The sequence below is a fragment of the Lutra lutra genome, chromosome 14, assembly GCF_902655055.1.
Source record: "Lutra lutra chromosome 14, mLutLut1.2, whole genome shotgun sequence".
Classification (NCBI taxonomy): Eukaryota; Metazoa; Chordata; class Mammalia; order Carnivora; family Mustelidae; genus Lutra; species Lutra lutra.
Genome location: NC_062291.1, coordinates 4,864,610 through 4,888,881, shown reverse-complemented (window position 1 = coordinate 4,888,881; position 24,272 = coordinate 4,864,610). Strand labels below are relative to the sequence as shown.

The 24,272-nt window shown below is 42.9% G+C and overlaps 1 protein-coding gene across 3 annotated transcripts in view; it reads right to left on the bottom strand.

Annotated features, from left to right (window-relative positions):
• Positions 1-24,272, bottom strand: part of MAP3K21 (mitogen-activated protein kinase kinase kinase 21) — a 56,913-nt gene that overhangs the window by 7,397 nt on the left and 25,244 nt on the right. For all 3 annotated transcript variants that reach the window (XM_047702630.1, XM_047702632.1, XM_047702633.1), the window contains exons 5-8: positions 18,448-18,688; positions 11,071-11,193; positions 2,010-2,160; positions 1,534-1,631 (exon numbers count right to left, since the gene is read on the bottom strand). In XM_047702630.1, the coding sequence (XP_047558586.1) occupies positions 1,534-1,631; positions 2,010-2,160; positions 11,071-11,193; positions 18,448-18,688 (613 nt within the window). The remainder of the gene's footprint in view (positions 1-1,533; positions 1,632-2,009; positions 2,161-11,070; positions 11,194-18,447; positions 18,689-24,272) is intronic.

The window sequence follows — 24,272 nt, the reverse complement described above, 5'->3', positions numbered from 1 at the left end:
GTAAGACTGGGTCATGAGACACAGGGATGAGGTGTGATGCTGCTTCAATGAACAGTCAGGAAAAGCTCTCAGGAGACCCGGGGCTGAGACACAACTGCTTAGGAGGACAGGACCACACAGACAGGCGGTGGGAGGGGCCACACAGGAGGGACACATGAGTGTGTCATTCCCATTAACTCATCAAGTGAACTTCCGTAGTTCACTTAATGGAGCTTGAGCAGAGCCAAATATATCCTAGTATTTCCTCCAACTGTCCTGTGGAGGACCTACTAATGGGTCAGAACATTCTAAAACAAATAAATAAATAAAAGAATTGAGGGGGAAAAGAGGGAGGACTTCTCCGATTAATCTCCCTGTTTAGTTACAAATAATGAAAAATATACTCTAGGTTGAACAGTTTTATTACAATTAGCTGTTCTTCCTTGGTCTTCAAACCATATTTGACAATAAATTGCAACATGTAATAAGAGGGGAACCTCTCACCTTCCGAGGCAAGAGTCAGAATGTCATCGGGAACGCGACAACAGGAAGCCCTGAGCACCCGTCCTGCGTGTGCCCACATATACTTGTGCACGTCCTTGTGACAGTGCGAAAGAGAAGTGAACACGGGTAGTGACTGACGGGATGCTTGTTGAATTAAGCATGGCCCTGATGATGAATTCAAGAAGTGGACACCATGTTCTGAGAAAACATCTTTAATCTGGCCACCGTGTCCAAGAGTGGTCTTAGATCACCAAGTTTAAAGACCAATTTTCTTTTCTCTGGTGATGACCATCCTTGAGGTTTTACTTTTTCTTTTTTTTTTTTTAAGATTTTATTTATTTATTTGAGAGAGAGCTCACAAGTAGGCAGAGAGGCAGGGAGGCAGGCAGAGAGGTGGTGGGGGAAGCAGGCTCCCTGCTGAGCAGAGAGCCCGATGTGAGGCTCGATCCCAGGACCCCGAGATCATGACCTGAGCTGAAGGCAGAGGCTTAACCCACTGAGCCACCCAGATGCCCCTCCTTGAGGTTTTTCAACACCATCTCCCTTCAGCCTTTTAATATCTGAATACTGAATAGGATACCAAGTATTGAAAATAATTATAATTCTTCTAAATTAAAGAGTTTCCAAGGTAATCCTCTCTAAGTGGTGGTTTTCCACAGAAACCTGCTTGACAATATTTTGTCCTGTTAAGCAGTGGCAATGCAGCCGAAGCCCATCCCTAAATCTCAGGAGAATTCCAGGATGTCTACATTTTCATAGTTGCTATCTCCTATACTACATTAATTCTACAGAATTAATTATGAGACTGATTTTTCTGGTAGAGAATAGGAGTTACAAATTCCCAAGGAGTAATGTGGAACCTAATTACTATCTGTCAGGACAGGACAGCAAGTAAGTTTTGAGCCTAAGTAAAGGTACACGCAGGAGAACTTCTTGCTAACCTTCCCTGTGCTACTTGAAGGACCACATGAAACTTTCAAAGCAAAGCGTCTAGAACACTCAGATGCTACGTCGAACTCGAACAGATTCTATTTGCTGAAGCAGATTTACCTGGCTGGTCCATAAATAATGAAGCCAACGGCGTGGTTTTCGGATTCTTTATTAAGAGAGCTGACCAAGGGCTGTTGCCGTCTGAGAGAGGTCTTATTCTAAAAGAGAAAGACGTTTATTTCGATAGAACCACGTGGCACACAGATTGGGTTTTGACAGATACACGCCGACGGCACTTTTGAGTCGGCACTTTTGAGTCGCAGAGGGACCACATTTGCACCGTTCTGAAGGGCTGACAAAGCACAAACAGAACGTGGAAACGAGACAGGAAATAGATCAAAGTGTTTTAACTGCCTCACTACGTGGTAACATAATTTAGTAGGACAAACTCATCCTAGAAATGAAATTAACATTCGGGTATCTCTGTACTATCCCAGTCGTGGTCTAGAAGTGAAGTCTGGCCGATGCGGAATTCTAGAAGGCACCGCTACCTGTCACGGTCTACGCTGACGAGCCACTGGGTGTCACACGCTTACCTTTCTTTGCTGTCACTTCTTTCTTTCATTTGAATTGAGTTGGGTCCCCAGGTACAACCTTTTTTCCTGAAGTTCTTTTTCACATCCTCAAATTCTTCTTGTCGGCTGACCGTGGTCCTTCCCCAGGTTTTATTGCTTTCGTCTGAAGTCACTAGGGGGAGAGCATCATGCATTAACTGATTACCAAAAAAACCTGAAGTTAGACCGATCCAATCAGTGGTACAGCTCCCTCACGCGAGGAACGCCGAAAGCGAAGAAACGGGAAGGTGCGGAAGGGACTTCTCCCGCCCTACCGATGGCAAGCGGCTTCCTCTCATCATTAAAGTAGCCAAAAAGTGGAATGAGTTAAAAGAAAAGACAAACTGAGCCTAAGGAACAAAAGCCAGTTTCTAGGTTGCGGTTTAATCCAAGTTTTTGTTAGTTATCACGAGTTTCCCGCAGCCATCGCTACAGGCACTTTTTCAAACCTCCAGCTGTTGAACGGTTGCCCTGCCCGCCCCCTCCCTTGCTTTTTCTCCTGGCCTCACAGGGAGGTCCGCGTCCACATTTAGTGTCCGTGTTTTGCTGACACACCCCACGCTATCCTTCTAGCCTCGAAGCGCGCTTGCCTTTAGTGCCTGCAAGGGATTCAGGCATCCCTGGGGACAGTGGCTCCTGTTGCTATAGACTTTGACAACCAGTCCCGGGAGTAGATGGCCCAAAGCCCAGTGCAAAACATCATGACACATCTACAGAGGGGAGCACTCCATGGCCACAGGGAATGAGGCTCAGATATGGAGGATGTCAAGTGTCTACGTTACAGATTGCACAGACCCATTTTAGGAAATATACGTGTTTATGGACATGTGTGTATAAACACAGGCATCAAGCTCTTATTCAAGTGTTGACCTTTGAGGGAGACGTCTGCTTACGGAAAGACGGAAATTTCACTTCTTTATAATCAGTTTTTTTAGAATTGCCTGCATTGTGGGTGATGCTTGATTTGTGTGTTTCGGTATTTCCACATTTTAAAATAGACGTATCCCTGGGCAGGGAGGTGTCTGTGTGTCTGCATGTGTATGTGTGTGTGTTCGACAATCCTAAGTCGTTTGAACTTATTAAGGGCGTCATCGCGGAATCAGAGGGGACTGGCGGGCAGTCTGCAGGTATGTGGGGGCCCCGGGCTGGAGCAGACTGGCTCTGCTAAGCTGTGGCACTGCCAAACCGGACCCGCTCACACCGGCACAATCCACCTGCCTGCCGGCCCCTGGGACAGCGACGATCCTAGAGCTTTCTGTTGGCCCTTTAGTAAACATTTACTGTCCTAGCAGGCTGGGAAGGGCATGGAGAAGAGTCCACGCTCTTGGAGACTCTTTGACTGCAGCGTCACAGCTGCAGAGCTACTGAGCTGGGTCAAAGTGCGTAACCTCTCTGCCTTGTTGTGGGATCACGGAAGTAGCTACTTCTTGAGGTCGTTTTGAGAATTACATGGATGAGCAGATGGAAACTGCTCACAATGGAGCGGGGCAGGGCACGCGCTCTGGGTGGCAAGATCTCTGCCCGCACGGAGCTTCTGGGTTGCTCCTTCTGCCTCCACCAAAACATCACAGACTAGTCATCCCAACGCTGAGCTAGCAAAACTTTCTTGGTTTTTGTCTGTTATGCAAATTGGTAAGTAGGACTGGGTCGGAAGAGGGAGGGTTGCTGACATCTTCAGGTTGTATCAATCCTCTTCTTGGAAAAATACGAGCTCTACCTCTACTCTAGATTATGACACTCGGTTACTGGGAAGCACGCCATAGCCGTAAACAGCGGCAGGCTACTGGAAAGGCACAACGCTACCTGGTGGGCTCCTCCGCCCTTGGATTCTATCTGACAACGTGGGAAAGGTGTGTTCTACTCTTGCTCTGAGACACACCCTGAAACCGGAATTCTCAGAAGAGGAGTAAATTTTTTTCTTATTCCCAAAGAGAAGGACACCCTGCATATGGTGTCATGTTAGAGAAAGCCAGAGGACATAGAGTAAGAAAAACTACAAAGAAAATATTTTGTGCCAATATCAGATGTTTTTGGCAGACCGTGCTTCTTTCCATGATGGTGACATACTCATATTTTTACCTAAAGTCAAGCTTATATTGTATTTTGATTTTGGTATTTACTCCGGGAGTCTTTAAACAAATTGGGGGTAATCGCTTTTGTTCAATCTCACTGAAACGATTTTCACGTCTCTCAGTACATAGAATTATTGCCTCCTTCAGTTTCAGAGGTTTGGGAGGCGTTGTTCTTGTCTTTTCTATTTTTTTTCTTTTCTTCTCACAATGCTTTCATAATAAATTTTTCTAAGTTTACGCACATTGCCCCGTCTTCGATCTGGAGGAAATGTGCAGACCCAGCTACCACCCGCAGCGGCAGGAAGCCCGTTCCTCCGAATCAGACGCGTCTACTGATCGACCCGAGAGGCAAAATCCTCAGGACGAAGGCTCGCTCACACGACGAAGGCGGCCGCGGGAGAGCAGCAGGCTGTACCAGGTTCATGGGAAGAGCGATGGTAAACACAATGATCAAAACAACTACCGGCACACGCGGGGCTCTTACCACATGTACACACCTGACCCTGGTCAACTACTGTGTCCCCGATTCACAGAAATAGAATCTGAAGCAGGACGAGCTTAAGAAAGTCTGAAATCGTAGCGTAGTAGGGCCAGAGCTGGCAGGCAGCGCGGCTCCAGACTATGCCCTCAACGGTCATGCTCTCCTGAAGCCTCGAAGCAGGATATCCATGCCAGCTAAGGACCAGAGGGGACAGACACGTAGACAAGAGGGGCTGCTGGGAACACCTGGGGTCACAAACAAGAGGATGATAGTTCGGGACATAGAATGGGAACAAACAGTTGTGCGCACAGAGCTGGGCCTGTTTGGCAGATCTGCCTCCAGACGCTTTCATCTGTCACTTTCGAGAACCAATGCTGAGCGCCCTGTTGTTTGGGGAAAGTGGGGATGTTCCCCGGGCTGGCTTCGCGGCAGCCCCGCCAGGTGAGAAGCTATGTGACATCCCTGAAGTATTCAGTTTAAGTAGTACAAGTCTTGGGCCTCGCCGGGCTTATCCAGGTATGACTTCCCCACTTCCGCGAGGTTGTAGCCACTACGCAGCGGTGTGAAGACGGGGACTCTCTGTTGTGGTGGGACTGGGCAACGGCACAGCCACTCTGGGAGGCATTTTGGTGTGTCTGCTAGAGCCAAACACTCTCACCGCACGAACCAGCGATCACACTCCTTGGTATTCACCCACAGGAGTTGAACAACTACATCCACGCAAAACCCGTGCATGACTTTCCAGCACCTTTATTCGTAACTGTCAGAGTTAAAAGCTGTAAACGACGAAGATGGTTTTCTGCAGGTGAGCGGGTGACAATGAGCTGAGCTCTGCCCACACAGCGGCAGGCCACTCCCCGAACAGCGCCGGACAGAAAAGAGCTATGGGCCACGAAAAGGCGTGGAAGACACGTCCACGCGCGCTGCTGAGTGAGAGGAACCAGTCCGGAAAGGCTTCCTGCCGAAGGACTCCCACAGTGTTATGTTCTGAAAAAGGCAAAACTGCGGCGAGGGGAAGGATCAGAGGCTGCTGAGCACGGAGGGTGGAGGGGTGAATGGGCGGAGAACAGAGGATTTTTAGGGCTGTGAAAACACTCCCTGTGATACCAGAGTGGTGCACACATGTCGTGCATTTGTCCAAGCTCATGATGCGCAGCACGGAGAGGGAACCCCAGGGCACACGACAGATTTGGGGTGACAAGGACGTTCCCTGATCGTGACAAAGCATCCACTGCAGTCATAGAGGGGGCCTGGGCGTGGGAGGGGGCACCGGGGAAATCTCTGCACCTTCCTCTCAGTTTTGCTGTGAACCTAAAATTGCTCTGAAAAAGTCAAGTTTGAAAAAAATAAAAAAGGAATATGAAAACATGGAAGAGAAGAGAGAAACAGCAGCGTAAAGACAGAGAGATCATGACTTCCCATTCCCTTGTCCGTTCTACAGGCTACGAGGTAAGACCTGCCATCCTTTTTGTCCTTTCATTAAGCTCCTACTCAGTCTAAGGAAAGGCTGAGTATGGCTTTGTTAGAAACGCTACCTCAGAAAGACTTATGATACTTACGATATTTATGATAAAATGATGGTCCCTTAAACTGATTCAGGTTATTAAACATTTATTCAGATCACGTCTCTTTAACTATGAGGAGACTAACATACTGGGATCCTGGGAGCTTCAAAAAAAAATCTCTCTGCCGGTGCCAATGTTTTCATTACAAAACAAACAAACAAACAAACAAAGCAAAAACCAACCAACAAAAAAAGAAATTGATTATAGGCCTGATCAGGGAAAATACTGTTTTGGATTTTTTTTTCTCCAAATAAGTATAGTGAGTAGCAAAACATTAAGTTTGGTGAAGAAAGGAGAAGCAGCAAGTAAATTATTTAATACAGTAACATGGGCTGATCACCACATTACTTACATATACATATAAAACACACTCTTGTTTTGCTTTGCCTACTTTTTGGACTCACTTTTGATAAAAGTCAATAGTTTTATTTAATTCCACTAAACGTTGACTTAAGGTCTAACTGAAAACTCTCACATTGCAAAGGTTCCAGGCAAATTAGCTACATGCCTTTTTTCCCCCCCACCAGTCTGAACACTCTCTCTAAAATCAAAATACTACATAGTATTTTAAAGTATTATGTTGCCCATCATAGACCAAATGAAACATAGATCTCAAAGAGCAATTTTTTTTCCAAACAAGGAAAGAAATGGAAAAATCTTGAATTCCTGATTTCATTTTTCAAAATATCCATAAATATGCTGATATAATTAGGTTATGCTAATTTTGCATACAAGTGTTTATCAAAGTGTCTCAAGATATGGTACTCCCCGTTCTACTCTGTGGCCTGGACAGATCACCAATTGCATAGAATCTAAAAACCATTATTGTGAAAATAAGTCTGCATAGCAAAGGAATCTATCAATAAAATGAAAAGGCAGTCTACGGTGTGGAAGAAAATATTTGCAAATCACATATCTGATAAGGGGTTAATATCCAAAATGTATAAAGAACTCATACATCTCACTAACAAAAAGCAAATAATCCAACTAAAAATGGGCAGAAGAGCTGAATTTTTCTGAAGAAGACATCCAGATGGTCAATAGACACAGGAAAAAATGCTCAACACCACTCATCATCATGAAAATGCAAGTCAAAACCACAGTGAGGTATCACCTCACACCTGTTAGACTGGCTAGTATCAAAAAGACAAGAAATAGTAAGTGTTAATGAGGGTGTGGAGAAAAGGGACCCTTGTGCACTGTTGGTGGGAATGTCAACTCCTGCAGCCACTGGGAAAATGATATGGGGGTGCCTCAAAAAATTAAAAAAGAACTACCAAATTGTGACCAAGATGGTTATGTAGGGTATACTGACTTTGTTCCTCCTCACAAGAACATCAAACAACTATTTGAGAATAAGATACCACTGAGAGGATCCTAGAACACAGGGGCGAGGCTACAGCACTCCTCTTACACCCCAGAGACCAGGACAGACCACATCATAAGGCTAAGGGAAGCAGCTACACATGGAGTGCACTGCCCCCCCCTTCCCCGGCGCAGTGCAGCACCACAAAGACAGGTCTCCCCTGACCCTCCAGTTCTTCCAGTGGACAAAGAGAAACCAGGGGGGAGAGTACACCCCCATCATCGTGGGTCACTTTTGCAGGAGCCGTACTCTGGTCCTGCACCAGGGGGAATAGGGGGATCACTCCCAAACTCATTCTCTAAAGCAATCAATACCCTGTTACCAAAACCAGAAAAGGACATTACTAGAAAAGAAAACTATGGGCCAATAACCCTAATGAGCATAGATGTAAAAATTCTGAATAAAACACTAGCAAACAAAATTCAGCAGCACATTAAAAGGATCATTCACTATGGTCAAGTGGGATTTATCCCTGGGATGCAAGGATGGTTCAACATATACAAATTAATCAATGTGATACATCACATTAATAGAATGAAAGAAAAGAATCATATGGTCATCTCAATAGATACACACACACACACACACACACACTTGACAGAATTCAATATCCATTCATGTTAAAAACCCTTGACAAATTAGGCACAGAAGGAATATCTCTCAACAAAATAAAGACCATGTATGATGAGCCCACAGCTAACATCATCTATATGGTGAAAAGTTGAAACTTTTCCTCTAAGATCAGGAACAAGAGTGCCCACACTCACCACTCCTATTCAACAGAGAAATGAAAGATCTCTGTTCTGAAAACTGTAAGATAGTGATGAAAGAAATCAGAGAAGACACAAATAAATGGAAATGTATCCTGTGTTCAGGGATTGGAAGAAATGATACTGCTAAAATGTCAATACTACCCAAAGCTACCTATAGATTCAATGCAATCCTATCAAGATTCCAATGGCCCTTTTTACAGGAGTAGAAAATCCCTTCCTAAAATTTATATGGAATCCCAAAAGACCACAAATAGCCAAAGAAATCTTGAGAAAAAACAAAGCAAGAGATATCATACTCTCTGATTTTAAGCAGTGGTATAAGTAATCAAAACAGTGTGGTACTGGCATAAAACAGACAAATAGACCAACAGAACAGAACAGAGAGCCCAGAAGTAAACTCCACCGTTTATGCTCAACTAATATTTGACAAGGGTGCCAAGAATACGCAATGGAGGAAAGACTCTTTAATATTCACATGTAAAAGAATGAAATTCAGCCCATATATTATAACCACTCATAAAAATTGATTCAAAATAGATTAAAGACTTAAATGTAAGGCAAAGTTCTTGAACAGACATTTCTCCAAAGAAGACATATGAATGGCCAACAGGCACATGAGAAATGCTCAACATCACTAGTAATTAGGAAAATGCAAATCAAAACCACAATGAGATATCACCTTGTACCTTTTAGAATGGCCACCCTCAAGAAGACATGACATAACAAATACTGGAAGGGATGTGGAGAAAAGGGAACCCTTGTGGACTGCTGGTGTGACAGCAAGTTGGTGCAGCCACTATGGAGTATGGAGAAGCCTCAAAAATGGAAAATAGAACTACCATATGATCTAGCAATTCCACTTCTAGGGATATACCCAAAGGAAATGGAAATACTAACTTGAAAAGATATCCATACCCCCATGTTCATAGCAGCTTTATGAACAATAGCCTAAACATGGAAACAACCCAAGTGTCCATCAATGGATGAATGTATATATACACAATGGAATGCTGCTCAACCATTAGAAAGAAGGAGAGCTTGCCATTTCCAACAACATGGATGGACCCAGAGGACATTAGTCTAAATGAAATAAATCAGACAGAAAAAGACAAATACTATATGATTTCACTTACACATGGAATCTAAAAAAAAAAAAAAGAAAGAAAAGAAAACTGACAGAAAAAGAGATCACACTTAAAACCAGAGGTGTAAGGTAGAGGAAGGGGGAATCGGAGGAAGGTGGTCAAAAGGTATAAGATAAATTATAGTTATAAGATAAATAAGTACTGGGAATATAATGTGTGGAATGACTATGGCCAACACTGCTGTATGATATAAAGAAAAGTTAAGAGAGTAAATCCAAATAGTTCGCCTCACAAAGAGAAAAAACATTTTACCTTTTTCTTTTTTTCTTTCTTTTCATCATATCTATATGAGAAGATGGATGTTAGCTGAACCTATTGAGGTAATCAATTCACAGTATACATAAATCAAATGATCACGCTTAAATGTATACAGTGACATGTTAATTATTCCTCAATAAAACTGGAAAAAAATATAACTACCATACGATCCAGCAATTCCACTTCTGGGTACTTGAAGAAAACAAAAATACTAAGTTGAAAATATATACGCACCCTCAAACTCAGGGCAGCATTATTTAGACTAGCCAAGACATGAAAACAACCTTAGTGTCCACCAACAGATGAATGGATAAAGAAAATGTGGTATATCTATACAATGGAATATTATTCAGCCAGAAAAAAAAAACCAATGAAATCTTGCCATTTGCAACAACATGGATGGACCTCATGCTAAGGGAAGTAAGTCAGACAGACAAATATTATATAATCTTGTTTATATGTGGAATCAAATTTTTTAAAAAAGACCTCATACATACAAAGAATAAATTGGTGGCCGCCAGAGGCAGAGGGTAGACGAAATGCGTGAAGGTGGTCAAAAGGAACAAACTTCTGGGTATAAAATAACTAAGTCACGGGGACAGAATGTAGAGTGTGGTGACTATAGTTAGGAACACTGTATTGCATATCTGAAAGTTGCCAAGAGAGTCAATCTTTAAAGTTCTCATAATAAGAAAAATAGATTTTGTAACTATGCATGGTGACAGATGTTAACCAGACTTACTGTGGTGATCATTTTGCAATACATTTGACCCTTGAACAACATGGGTTTGAAATGTGTGGGTCCACTTTTATGTGGACTTTTTTCAATAAGTACAATATAGTCTAGTAAATGTATTTTCTCTTCCTTAAGATTTTCTTAATATTTTCTTTTCTCTGGCTTACTTTATTATGAGAATACGGTATATAATACGTATAACATGCAAAATCTGGGCTCATTGACTGTTTCTTGTGAATCAGTATGACTTCTAGTCAACACCAGGCTATTAGCACTTAAATTTCTGGGGAGTCAAAAGTTGTATGTGGATTTTCAGCTGTACGGCATGGTGGTGGGCGCAGTGGTGGTGAGCAGCCCTAACCCCCCACGCTGTTTCTGGGTCAACTATATACACAAGTATCAGATAATCATGTTGTATGCCTGGAATTAGTATAATGTTATACGTCAATTATGTCTCAATTAAAAAAAGAAGAAGAAAATTAGACTAAGAAATGTAAGACCAAATTTTGTTTTCTGAAAAGTTGGAACACCTATTAAAGTCACGTGTTAGTGACAGTGAGCAATGGTACATGTTTGGTTGATGGACTCCAAGTCAGTGAAGGACAGAAAGCCCCAGAGTAGCCCCCGTGCCCTGGGAGAAGGCTTACGCTGTATGGCTCGGAGCCGAGGGATCACTGTGGGGCTGCTGGGCGGGCTGGAGCTGTTGCTGTTCACACTCTTCCGTTTGTCCAAGTTGGGAGAGGCCTGGACGGTGATTTTATGCTGGAAGTCTGTTGGACAGGCAAAGAAGTGAGAATTGAGAGTTCATGGTTTTAGGCTCTATTCACAGGCACTTTGTCAGTACAAAACAATAAGAGCAAAATATGCCAGAGGGTAAGAAGGAGGTATCTCTGGGTCTGTTTCTTGGTTTCCTTCTTATCTTCCATTCAGGGCTCGAGAGTCAATAATAATCAGAGTTTACAAGGGCGCCTGGGTGGCTCAGTCAGTTGAGTGTCTGCCTTCAGCCTGGGTCATGATCCTGGGGTCCTGAGATCGAGTCCCACATCAGGCTCCCTGCTCAGCGGGGAGTCTGCTCCTCCCTCTGCCTCTCATGAATAAATAAAATCTTTCAAAAAAATAATCAGAGTCTAGGATATGTTAGGTATAGTCAGACACCCAGGCACAGACCAATGGGACATTACTGAGTACTTGTAGAACCTAACCATCTTCTAGGAAGGAACGTGACCTTTGTGTGGTCTAACACAGTGGAAAACAAATTTGAAAGAGAAGACACTGTGGATTTCAGTGAGTCCTGGTTCTGCTACAGACCATCTAGGGACCTCAAACCGGTAAGGAACCCTCTGAGCTCATCTCTGCTACTGTTGGACAGAAACAATCAATACATCACATCTCTGCTGTGGTAATTAAAACAGAAAATGCTGGCTCTAGGGGGTCTGGAACATGCTACCTCCCAAAACCTTCCCTTAACCTATTACATTTCTCCACAACCGTCTACTCTTCATCAAACCCAGCAGAAGAACACTCCGGTCTGTTTCTTTAGGTCTTCATTTCCTTATGAAGTCTCCCCTGTCACATCAAACTTATGTTAAATAATTTTTTATGCCCCCCCCATTAATCCACCTTTGACAGTTTGACTTTCAGACCCAAACGGGGACCCTAAGAGGGTCAAGGAAAACTCCCCCAACCTTGCCCCAGTTAAAAGCATTCTGCAGTCCTAGGACCTAACGGTCACACGGACAGCTGTCATGAAACTGCAGCCAACGACTAGGAATTAGCGGTAGTGTCACCAGAGTGGAAGAGGAGAGTGTCTGGGAGAACTCTGTCAGCTGTTGGAAAGTCATCAAAACCTCAGGCACAGGTAAAAGAAATTACTCCAGTGCACTGCGGGGCTGAACCTTTGGATTTTCTAGTGGCTGTTTTTACAGCTCGGTGGGGGCAGAGGTTAACTGGTAGGTTCTGTCTGGTGGTGATGCAAACAATTTCCATCTGGTGTGAAAGACAATCCCAAAGGTTATGGCTTGTGGCCACACTGGGCACTAACCCTGTTTATATTTAACCTAGAAATCTAACTCTAACGTTTCCTTATTCAACTGCCCATAGATATGTAGCTCCTCAAACTCCCACTGAAACCAATTTTAGCTGGCTGTCCTAATTATTGGCGAGTTGGATAAAAATCTTTGACACGCGTTCATTTCATATTGTCAAGAGAGCTGTGATTTTCCTTTTTGAAGACTGTACTTTACACTTTAAAGGACTTGAAACAACCACCTAGTGTTTGACATGCGGAAGAGCTGGAACCCGGCAGTCAGACGTGTCTCCGGTCGTCCCTGCTGCGCATCCGGAAATGTGTAACATTGTCTTCTTCTCCCTGACCCTCCGCATCTGAGCGCACATAACGTATCGTGTATCGTGTCAGTCCCGTGCTCCAGATTCACCAGAGAGCTCTAGTTGAGAAGCTTGTACGCCAGCTTCTGGAAGCAGCAGACTCCGTGTGTCAATCCCAGCCTCGCGCTTGGCAGCCACATGAATTTTCAGGAGGCATCTCAGTTGTCTCCACGTACAAAAATGGAAAGTAAATCACAATTTCTACTCTGCAGGACAGCGCTGAACAATTAACTAGAGAGTATAGAGAACACTCAGCTCGGGGCTCGGGACGGAAGCTGCAGTGACGCATGTTGGTGACTCTTTCTGTTCTCCGCCCATCACTGCCACTGCCATGCCGCGCTGGAGGAGCTGCCGCAGCTCCCTTCCCAGCTTCCCGTGTCTGCCCTGGGTCCCTCGGGTCTAGCTCACGGCAGCCAGATGCATTTTAAAAATGTATGCCAGCCCACAGCATCCCCCTGCTGACAAGTCTTCAAAGGTTCTGTATTACTTAAGTGACAGAGATCAAAGTTGTCACATGCTGTATAGGGCCCTCAAATCTGAGTCTGGTTTCTTCGTGCCTCCCGCCTCCTGCTGCCCTGTTCTCCCGTCACTTGCTGTGGTCTGAACTGGGGGGTCAGCAAACTTTACTGTAAAGTGCCACAGAGGAAATGTTTTAAACACCGTGGGCCACATGGCCTCTGTTACAGGTACTCAAATCTGCTGATCTCGTGAGCAATTGGTCGTACACGATACATACATGTGTTCCAATACAACTTTATTTATGGAAATGGCAATTTAAATTTCATATAATGTTCACATGCCATGACATATTGGTCTTCTTTTCGAGTGTTTAAAAGTGCATAAACCATTGAACCGTTTTGTGGGCTGCACAGAATGGATGGGGGGCTGGTCTGGCTGACCCCCGGACAAAACACAGTGGTCTTTTTCAGTTCCTGGGAGGAACCAAGCCTTCTCTGCCTGTGCTTGCTGCCTGTTCTCTTCCTCCTCCTCTGTATTCAGTCAATTCCTAACTTCAAGTATCATTTTATTTTTTTTATTTTTAGATTTTATTTATTTATTTGCCAGAGAGAGAGATCATAAGCAGGCAGAGGCTGGCAGAGAGAGATGGGGAAGCAGGCTCCCTGTTGAGCAGAGAGCCCGATGCGGGGCTCGATCCCAGGACCCTGAGATCATGACCTGAGCTGAAGGCAGAGGCTTAACCCACTGAGCCACCCAGGCGCCCCTCAAGTCTCATTTTAAATGTTAACTCGTTAGGATGACTTCTATGCTCTCCTTAGAGCAGGTGACACCTTTCAGCTAATCACTGTCATATGACCCTTCTCTCATCGTAGTTAATAATCTTAGTGAGTAAATGAGTATTTAATTATTTGCTTTGGTCTCATTCCCCTGCCCCCAGGACAATGTCAGCTCTTGGGGCAGGGGCCAGAAACCTCCACCACGGCAGCACCCCACTGCGGGCTGGCACACTGCCCCGCCCAGAAAAGCTACTTAGGAAATCTTTGCTGAGTCAATATTTTCTCTGCTTAAGATTATAAATAACATAAGGGCAGAGATCCTGTTTATTTTCTCGTAATCCCTGCTACTTGATTATGGTACAAGAAAGTGGTGTAAGGTTTTGCAGTAGAATCAAACTGGAGCTTACGGTTGATGGCTGGAATGTAGCTAGCAGGGTGCCCGGTGGTTTGGAAGACAAAGCGAGGGGAAATGAAGGAGCAGGAAGGCGGCTCCTCCCGTCTACCAAGTAAGAAAAATGAAAGATCTGACCTAAGTGGAGAATGGGTGCAAGAGAGCGGTTTAGCAGGACACGGTGATGGACTGGATTTGGTGGGGGAGGGGGGAAAGTAAAAGAAAGAATTACCCTTACCCATAGACACAAAAGAGTTTATTTTAGATTGAAGTGCTTTGTGAAGGTTCAGCTAGCCCCGTGACATGTCAGAACATTCTGGAAGCAAATTGTCCAGGAGACGCCAGCCCTCAGAACTGGAGGGCCAAAGGCGGGTGTGTTCTTGCCATCCTCAGAACTAGAGAACCAAGTGACAGCATGTGAACCAGAGACCAAGGGGAACAGATGATGGCAGGGTAACTGACAGAGAACGTCAGTAAGACCAAGGAGGAGTAGCAAAGACACAAAACTGGATTTCAATGATACCTAAGCTTCAGAGTGCTTCTGATTTTCTAAAAAAAAAAAAAAAAAAAAAGAAGAAAAGAAAAAAAACTAATTTCTCTCTCTCAAAAAAAGGGCACTCTTGATCTTTTTAAACATAAAATGCTTTTTATTATAAATATCCTTGTCCCTATAAAGTGGGGAAAGGTTGACTCTGTCCCCATTATGCGTTTAGGAAACAGGCTGGTGTTATTTTTCTTTGAACTTGAGAGAACAGTTTTCTCATGGCAGGTTATCATGAGGTCCACAAGCTTTGGGGTAAAACATACACTAATAGTTTTATTGGCAATGTGTCATGATAGTCTCAGCGGGAATGATCATTTTGGCCCTGAAAGTAGTCGCATTTTCGTGTGCATGCACTGACTCTCACATTTGCACACGAGGCAGATGACTGGGCGGGCTTTCGGCATCGCTGAGTGGTTGAAATTGGAACGCCATAGTTTCAGAAACCTACCAACTTCTGAAGGCTTCAAAGCCTCTTGGCCTTGTTTTATATGTTCTAAAAACATAACTTCGGTTTAAGATAAGCATAATGCAGAGTGAATGATAGAAAGTGGTCACAATAGGAAAATATCTACCACGATCACGTTTTCTTCCTACAGATTCCAAGAATTCATAAAATATAACTTAAAAACTCTTGTCTTAGATTATGTTTCCTCCTTTTATAAGCATCTATCCTTATTTGGTCAGGGCTCCATGAAGGATTGCCGGTGTGAGGAACTACAGTTGAGTTTTCTAGCAGTACGTCATCATAGCTATAAACAGCAATAAGACAAAAGTTATCCTCAGTGATTCTTAAGGACAAAATTATGCTGCGATAACTATTCACACTTAATAACAAGGTTATGAAAGAGGCACCAGGCACAGATACCAAAAACCAGTCTGTAGGAGTCTCAAATATGTTTCTGAGAAAATTTTTATGCTAGTTGAACATGGAGAAAATTCCTGCAAAAGAGGTTGGAGGGATTTGGTACACTGAAAGGAAAGTGTCACTGCCATTCAACCTACTGCCAGTGTTTCTTCCTTAGTAGTGTACCATTCAATAGTACTAACATTTGGTAACTCAAGGAAATTTCTAGCAGACAGTAACTTTCTTGAACTTAAGGCATGAGTAACTGCTTTTACTTCTATACTAAGCCAAATTCCCAAAGGAGAAAAATAAGTATTGTTAGGGTTCATTCCTCTCCTTGAATCTTTGGATATGTATCCTGCTTTGGGACATTGTGCAAGTAAATTGTGTGTGTGTGTGTGTGTGTGTGTGTGTACAAAGAGTTGGGGGATTCTAAACAAAAACAGTTTCCATGGTGGTAACAGTGTGACAACAATGTAGCACCACCTTGTGGCCAGAAGGGGTACATACCATACTAAATCACAGCAACTGAATTTCATTCCTTCAGGTGGATTCCGATTATAGCAGGTTTTGGGGGATATGGTTTTAAATGGAATCATTTATTAAGTGCCACAAGGTAAATAAATGTGTAACTAAAATTCTCAGAGAGAGAAAAGCCAAATAGTGCAATTCAGGAATAATAGAAATCTAAATGTATATAATATACAATATAATATATAAAATATTAAAAATAGGTATTTATATATACTATATAAAATATAAAATAAATCTAAAAATAGTCAAATGCACTCAATCTCCTTGGAATGAATATGAATATTGGCCAAACACGATTTGAGAAGAAAAGCAGGAGCGAAAGTGAACTCAGGAATCCTGAGATATGTACCTTAATCATCTGGCCGCTGAAGATGAAAGGATCCGTGGAATGATTTAATTTTTTTCTCCCAAATTTATTCTCCATCAACTTCTTATTGGCCAGCTCCCGAATCAGTGAATTGTAATCAGGATAACATAGTCACCACACAGATAGAAGGCTGCTATAGCTAAGAACTCGAGAAAATGCACATGGAGTGCTTCTCTGGATTTTTCTATCATCTACACTTGAAAGCAGAAGCCTCATCATAAATAAAATAGTCTATTTTAAATTATGTCTGACATACAAGATAGCACAGTCCATGGTCCCCCAAGTTACCCTTTGGCTAAAAAGCAAACATCAGAAGAGAACCTGAAAAAGTATATTTTTTTCTCCCCCAGAGAGGTCAGGTATAAAATGAGTAAGGAGCCACAGCCTATCCTCACTTCAGTAAACCAAATAATCAATAATGTATACTGTATACTGACGGCCACATATCAGCAATTTTCTGATCAACTGAGGGTTTCTGCAATAATCTGGAAGGTCACATTGTTTTGCAAGCCTTCCAGTACTTTGTAATTAGTAATTTTATAAGACAATTTACACATACTTTACATATAAAACCAAGCTATTGATACAGCTATTTAAAATCAGTTTCCATGCCATTAACAAACAGCTTAGGACAACATTAGCATCCTTAAAGGGACTCTGTAATATACAGGGAGAGGTGGAGACATAAGGAGAACAGATAAATAGATATTTAGTGCACATTCCATGAAAATGCAGCTAGCTCTCATTCCGTCACCGTGTCACCATTCTTCCCCAGTATTAAGGAGAATCACAAAGTATGGTGGTGGGGGGAGGGGTATTCGGTTTTTCCTTAAATCAAGTATACCATGTATATTAAAGAATGTAATTTTACAAACTGATCTATGTTTGCTATTTTCTATTCTGTTTAGTTTCTTCTAACGTATTACAACGTTTAAAACTGTCACAATGTTTTAAAATCCAGGAGGTATAAAAATGAACCAGTAAATGTAGAGATGACAGGCAAACAATTAAAGTACTCGATGTATTTTGTTGAAGCTGCGAACAGCATCTTCAATGCCTCAAGTGAACTTAGTTACCAGATGACATTGTAGATCTTTGTGGAAGCAACTAAGTGACGAACTAGCAGTAATTCTGTTGTTCAGGAATTTTTCACCACGCCATGCAATGCTGGTTCAGTGCCATGAACTAAAAAGGAATTCTCCTTTAATTTCAAAAGGAGTAAATCTATGAATCCATTTACAGCCAAGCACGCCCAGAGCTAACTTCTCAGGACACAATGTGCTGTAAGGCACGACTGATGCTTTTCGCACGTGAACGTGACCATGAGTTGGGTCATTATGTTATGACTACGAACTGAAGCAAACAAGTGAAGATACTTATTCAAGTAATGTGGGTTTTTTTTTTTCAATTTATACTCTTAAGATTTTATTCCTTTATTTGAAAGAGAGAGAGAGAGAAAGAGAGATCACAAGCAGGGGAGAGGGGCAGAGGGAGAAGCAGACTCTGCACTGAGCAGGGAGCCTGAGGCGGGACTTGATCCCAGGATCCTGGGATCACTACCTGAGCCAAAGGAGGCAGATGCTTAACTGACAGAGCCCCCCAGGCACCCTTCACGTAAATGTTTTGCAGTCTCAGTCTCCCACTCTTCCCGGTGCTAGAGAAGCAAAGCCGACTTCGGGGCTGACATTCAAAACTCTTATGAAACAGGAGGACGAAAATCATACCTGAAGGTAAACTGATTCGATGGCCATCTTTGAGCTTCAGTCGACTTCTCCTGAACTTTCCCTTCCTCTTCTTGACATTGGGCTTCTCCTGGTTTAACTGAAATATCAAAATGTTGAGCTCCCGCTCCAGCACGTCAATCTCCCGCTCCGCGAGCTGCTGCTCCCGCCGCCTGAGCAGCGCCTCCTGGGACTTCTGCTGGAGCGCGGCTCGGGTCAGCTCCTCCTCTCGGGACCGCAGCTCCTGGGCAGAGAGCACACCTGCTGTGAGCGAGAAGCAGGGGCTCCTGCCCTTCAGCCCACCCCCTAGCCCCTCCAGTCCTACTGGGACAGATCCCCTGGCAGTCAGGATGGTCAGAGCGGAGATCTTTCTAGCACAGCACTTAGACGACAGCTAAAGCCTTGCATGGGTTCCATCAAGTGCTCTCAGCCTTTGGTCTTCAAAAGGCATCACAGATTTTTTACAGCTGATTTTAACATTTCTCTCTCATCTCTGGCCTTTATAAATCACCTGACATACAAAATGTACATTAACGTGGAGCAACAAAATATAGGTGGGAACGACCTTTTTCCAAATAAAGCCCAAAGTCTTTAAGAATTTGCATAGAGATTGAAACATCATGGAGGCGAGGTTAAAGGAAAAACAAAGCTGATGTGTTCAAAGTCAGCTGGAGGCCCATCAAAATTGAAAATGAGCATCTCTAAAATAAGTCAATGGGAAATGAAGTTTTTAGGACCCCGTGGGTGAACGCAAACTATCACGTTACAGGCAGATCTCATGTATGAGCTCACAACATCCCGCTGCCCCAGTGCCTCCTGACTAGAGTCTAGCTTCCTCTTGGTTTGGGTTTCAGAATTATTTAACGTTATAGAAAAATCTATGAATTGAAGCATATAGTTAATCCTTGAACAACATGGTTTTAGGAGCACTGACCCTCCCCCCACCGTGCCATCTAAAATCTATAAATAACTTTTGACTCCCCAAAAACTTAACCACTAATCACAGCCTACTGAAGCCTTAGTGAGGACATAGTCTATTAACACATATTCTGTATGTTGTATGCATCAGACAGTGTATTCTTACAACAAACTAAACTAGAGAAAAGAAAATGTTATTAACAAAATGAAGAGAAAATACATTCACAGCACTGTATTTATTGGAAAAAGCCATGTATAAGTGGACCCACATAGTTCAAACCCATGTCATTCAAGGGTCAACTGTACTTTTGTTCCTATTAGGAAAAAAGTATTCAATAGTAAAACCAAGAGCTCTACGAAGTTTTTAAATCACACTTCCATTCTTTTTTCATTTCTATAACATGATCCGTCCTTCACCAGAGACATAAATGGTCTTTTCAGGGCTGAGCTACTTTCTCTCCTTGATTACCTGCTACTAAATCAAGCTCTCACACAGAAATCAGGGCATTTGCAAACTTTCATTTACACTGCTCCAGAGAATTTAATTGTAGACCATCCTAATACCAAGATCTTTGTTAGAAACCATAGATGCCTTCTCAGGTGGAGCTTCGGGCCGGGAGCTCTGAGCATCGGGCAGACATGGTGCACGTTTATAAGCAGGCCACTTTGCACAGCCCACCTCAGGAACACTGACGCATGAAAGGACACTACAAAACAAAGTGCCTGGGAGAACCCAGAGCTGAACCATGGGACTAACAGGTCGACTGAAGTCCACTAGTCCCTTGGACTTTTTGCAGATGGGCTCAAAGAATATTTGGAGGTTATTCATTGGTACCATTATCATAGAGGAAAACGCAGAAGACCCTCCTTCCACAAATAAACATCATAATATCAAGAAGAGACTAGGGAGCTCTAACAAAACGAAACAAAAAATTAATCAAATCAAACTAATCCTGAATTTATTGTAAATTGACCAAAGTGGGCTGAAATTCACCTTTGAAACATTCTTTAAATTTATTTTTTTCTAGACAAACTTCGTAAAATTGCAAAAGCAAAAATTTACTTAAAACCAACTAGGGCAATTCAAGTCACTTCTGGTGATATGTACCAACTGCTTCTTATTTACAAGCAGACCAGTATTTTTTTAATTACATTACTCCGGACATAAATTACTATTTATTACAAGAAAAGGGAAAAAAAAAGAAAATAGTACATATTAGGAAAAAATCCTGGAATCTGTTATTTAATTGATGGACTTCTCCAACCAGTTTGTCCAAACTGGAGATCTTACCATCATCTATTTGGGGACAGAGGACACCTTCCAGTCAACTTCCAATGTCTAACTCATTACTATCTGCTCTTTTCTTAAGATAGGACTTTTCAGTGGTATTGATAACGATCCAATTAACTATTGTGAAATGAAATGGCATGAGGAACAGATAAGGGCAGCAAATTCAATTAGGCATTTTGTGTGTTACTCCTACAAAACCTGAAGAAGGAACCATGTTTAATTCCAGGTCCCCAGGCTAAAATGTGAATCCCCGGCAATGGCTTTACAAATTAAAAAAAAAAAAAAAAAAAAAATCCCTTGCCCAAGACTTCGTAAGAGAAAAAATAAAAAGATCAAAAAGAAAGCAGCCAAAGTACTCTTCCTTCTGAATGAATTTTAAAAAAACATTCAAAAGTAAAAGAAAAAAAAAGGCCTGGGGTTTTAGAACCCCTTTGAATACACTGAAATTATGAACCACACACAAAAATTCTTTTGGTTGCTGAGATTTCTAGGCAGTAATATTTGTTTAATTGCTTGGCACGGGCCATTCTAGTAATGGCAAACCCGGATTCCTGGCAGTGGATGTTAATCATTAATGGTGACATGCCTTCTAATAGTGCTTCAAAAACAGGTGCATGCTGCCACCCAATGCACAAAGACGGACCCATGAAGATAAGAGGCCAGGAATTTAGGGAGGAACGGCTATGTGCGGAGGCTGCAGTTTACTGAGTAACGCAGAGCACGGCCAAGTTACTGACCATTAATTCCAAGTCTGACGCCTCCTACCTTAAGCAATCAGTGAACGAGAAAGGGAGATAGTGCACGTACGCTGTGCCTTTGACTCTGTCTAAAAAGACGCAGTTAGAAACCTCTGAGGAAAAAAAGAAAGCATTAAATATTCTCTTTAATTTTAGTCAGAGGCTCAAGAGATGCCATGAATGCTGTATTTTCAAGGGGCACCGCACCAAAAGAATATAGGGAGAAAAAGCAAAGGCTCCTCCAGAGGATAGCTCCGAAGTGTACCCAAAGAATAACAAAGAAACTACTATAAAGCCCCAGAATGGAGAAAGAGCAGACATGCATTCCTGAAGCACGCTTCTTGACTTTTATACCACATACATAGTAACAATTAACTCACTGGGTACACTTCTACCCTGCAGTGTCATAAATAATTATCAACAATTTAAAATAAATAAGTGAAATAAATAAAAATCAGCATTATTAATAATATCACCTCTAAATTGTAAATCCTGTGATTTCTTTTATTTTTCTTCAAAGTCCACTCCCATGCCCCAAATCTTTTTTATTTTTGCTATTTAAACATCTAATCTTAGAATTCCCGAGAACAATTTGGCAAAGTGTAAAAAGAAAAAAAAAAGTCAGTATTTTCTCTATTACACTAAGTCAACAAAATGTATTAAAGTTTCCCAAAAAACGTAGTAATAATATCACAGAAAGTGATCCTTCGATTCAACGTAAGATTTACCGAGAAACCTGGTCAGGTCATTTTCAAGCATTTTATTGCTCAGGGGAGCCCAGTTACCTGCCTGTCTGGCCCAGGGAATGGTGTGGCTGCTGGCACCTGCTTGGGTTCAAATTAAAACCACCACTTTCCTCAGCACTTGCCAAGTGCTGGACACTGCTCTGAGCACTCTGCACCTAGCACTCTGTGAATTTCCCGGCACCCCTGGGAGACAGCAGCCTTCCCGTGACGGTGGGCGGGGGAGCCCTGGGTCAGCAATTCCAGCTGATTCTAGCCAGTTGCCGGGCTCCAGTCACCACTTTGCTGGACTGCTAAAGATTTTGGCTCTCTGCTACAAATGTGTATTTACAAAAGGGCCGGGGGTCTGTCACACTTTTTAGAATCCTGTTGAGATATCCCCTTGGGGCTGGGACGCTTGCATGCCCGGAGGGAAGGAAGCTGAACACAGTCTGCCCCACCACTGTCACTGTGGGCTCTAAGTGTCAGAAAGCTGGTGGTTCTGAGACGTTTAAATCCTGGGAGCTTTCGCCTGGGAAGTCCTACTTCCAAACTCTGAAACAACAGGAAGCATAGTCCCCCCATTTCAAGCTCCTCCAGTATTCCAGGGTAGCCCCCCAAAGCACCACCCGCTTTGGTACCCCTACTGTTCTTTTCCCACACTGGATGGGTTCCCAGGTCCTTCCCTGCTTTCCAGGCCATCTTCCTTGTGGGGCTCTTTAAAACCCAGGGCTGACAAACCCACCATCTAAGGTTGCATTAGCCTGTTTTCTATATTTTTTAAAATATTTTTATTTATTTGTCAGAGAGAGAGAGAGAGAGAGAGCAAGGGGAGAGGCAGGCAGAGAGAGAAGTAGGCTCCCCGCCGAGCAAGGAGCCCGATGTGGGACTCGATTCCAGGACCCTGGAACCATGACCTGAGCCAAAGGTAGCCGCTTAACCAACTGAGCCACCCAGGCGTCCCTGCCTGTTTTATATTTTTAAACTCACAAAATACTGAAAGATCTAAGACGGGACTGAATTACCTACACATTTACTACTTGAAAAAAATGACTTTAGGGGGAAAAATGACTAACAGTTTACATATTTCTCTTTAGTCTTTATTATAATCATTTAAAATCATGAAATATTTAAAATATACTACAATTAGAATAGCAAATAACCATGCACTCACCATCAATATTTAAGAGATGCTAAGTTTTTTGTTTATTTGTTTTTTAAAGATTTTATTTATTTGACAGACAGAGATCACAGGTAGGCAGAGAGGCAGACAGAGAGAGGAAGGGAAGCAGAGTCCCCACTGAGCAAGAGAGCCTGATGCGGGGCTGGATCCCAGGACCCTGGAATCATGACCTGAGCCGAAGGCAGAGGCTTTAACCCACTGAGCCACACAGGCGCCCCCCCCCAGATGCTAAGTTTTTAAGCTGATCCATCTCAGGTCTGCTGCAGGCTGACGTGCGGGGACTCTAACCTTCTCCCTTCCCCCCTGCAGATCTGCTAAGCCTCAGCTGCTTTCTGTCCTTCCCTTATCTGTACCTTCAGTCTTTTTGTACATCTGAGTGGTGGTGTTTTGTAAACGTAGGTAAATGGCTCTAATGTAACTATTTTTCCGCAACTTGCTTTTTCCGCTCCATTTCTGTTTGAAATTTCTCCACGTTGAAACGTGCAGCTAGAATTCATTGGTTTTAACTAGCTTGCAGATTTCCACTGAATCAATACACAGCGGTTGGGGTGACTCTTCGCTGTTAGGGATACGGAGGCTGTTCCCAGGTTTTCGTTCTCACAAACCACGCTGACGTGAACAACAAAATTTCCCTGTGCATGCGTGTGGGACTCTCTCAAGAACATACGAGCAGAAGTCAGACAGCGGAGTTGTACACCGCTTCGATGGCACGAGACTCAGAACAGGCTTATAATACACTTTTAAATTCCCTTTTACAGGAATAATGTGATAAGGATAATAGGAGCATATTAAAAAATATTACGCAGGTTAATTTACCTTCTATCTGCCTTGTGCTGAGTACTTTTTTCAGTGCTGTGGATGGAAATGAGCAAGAACGGGACAGCATAGCAGACGAACTGACTGCCGAGCAGAAAAGGCAAACCAAGGACAATGAAGCATGCGAACGGTAATCCGGCAGGACTCAGCACAGCCCTGAC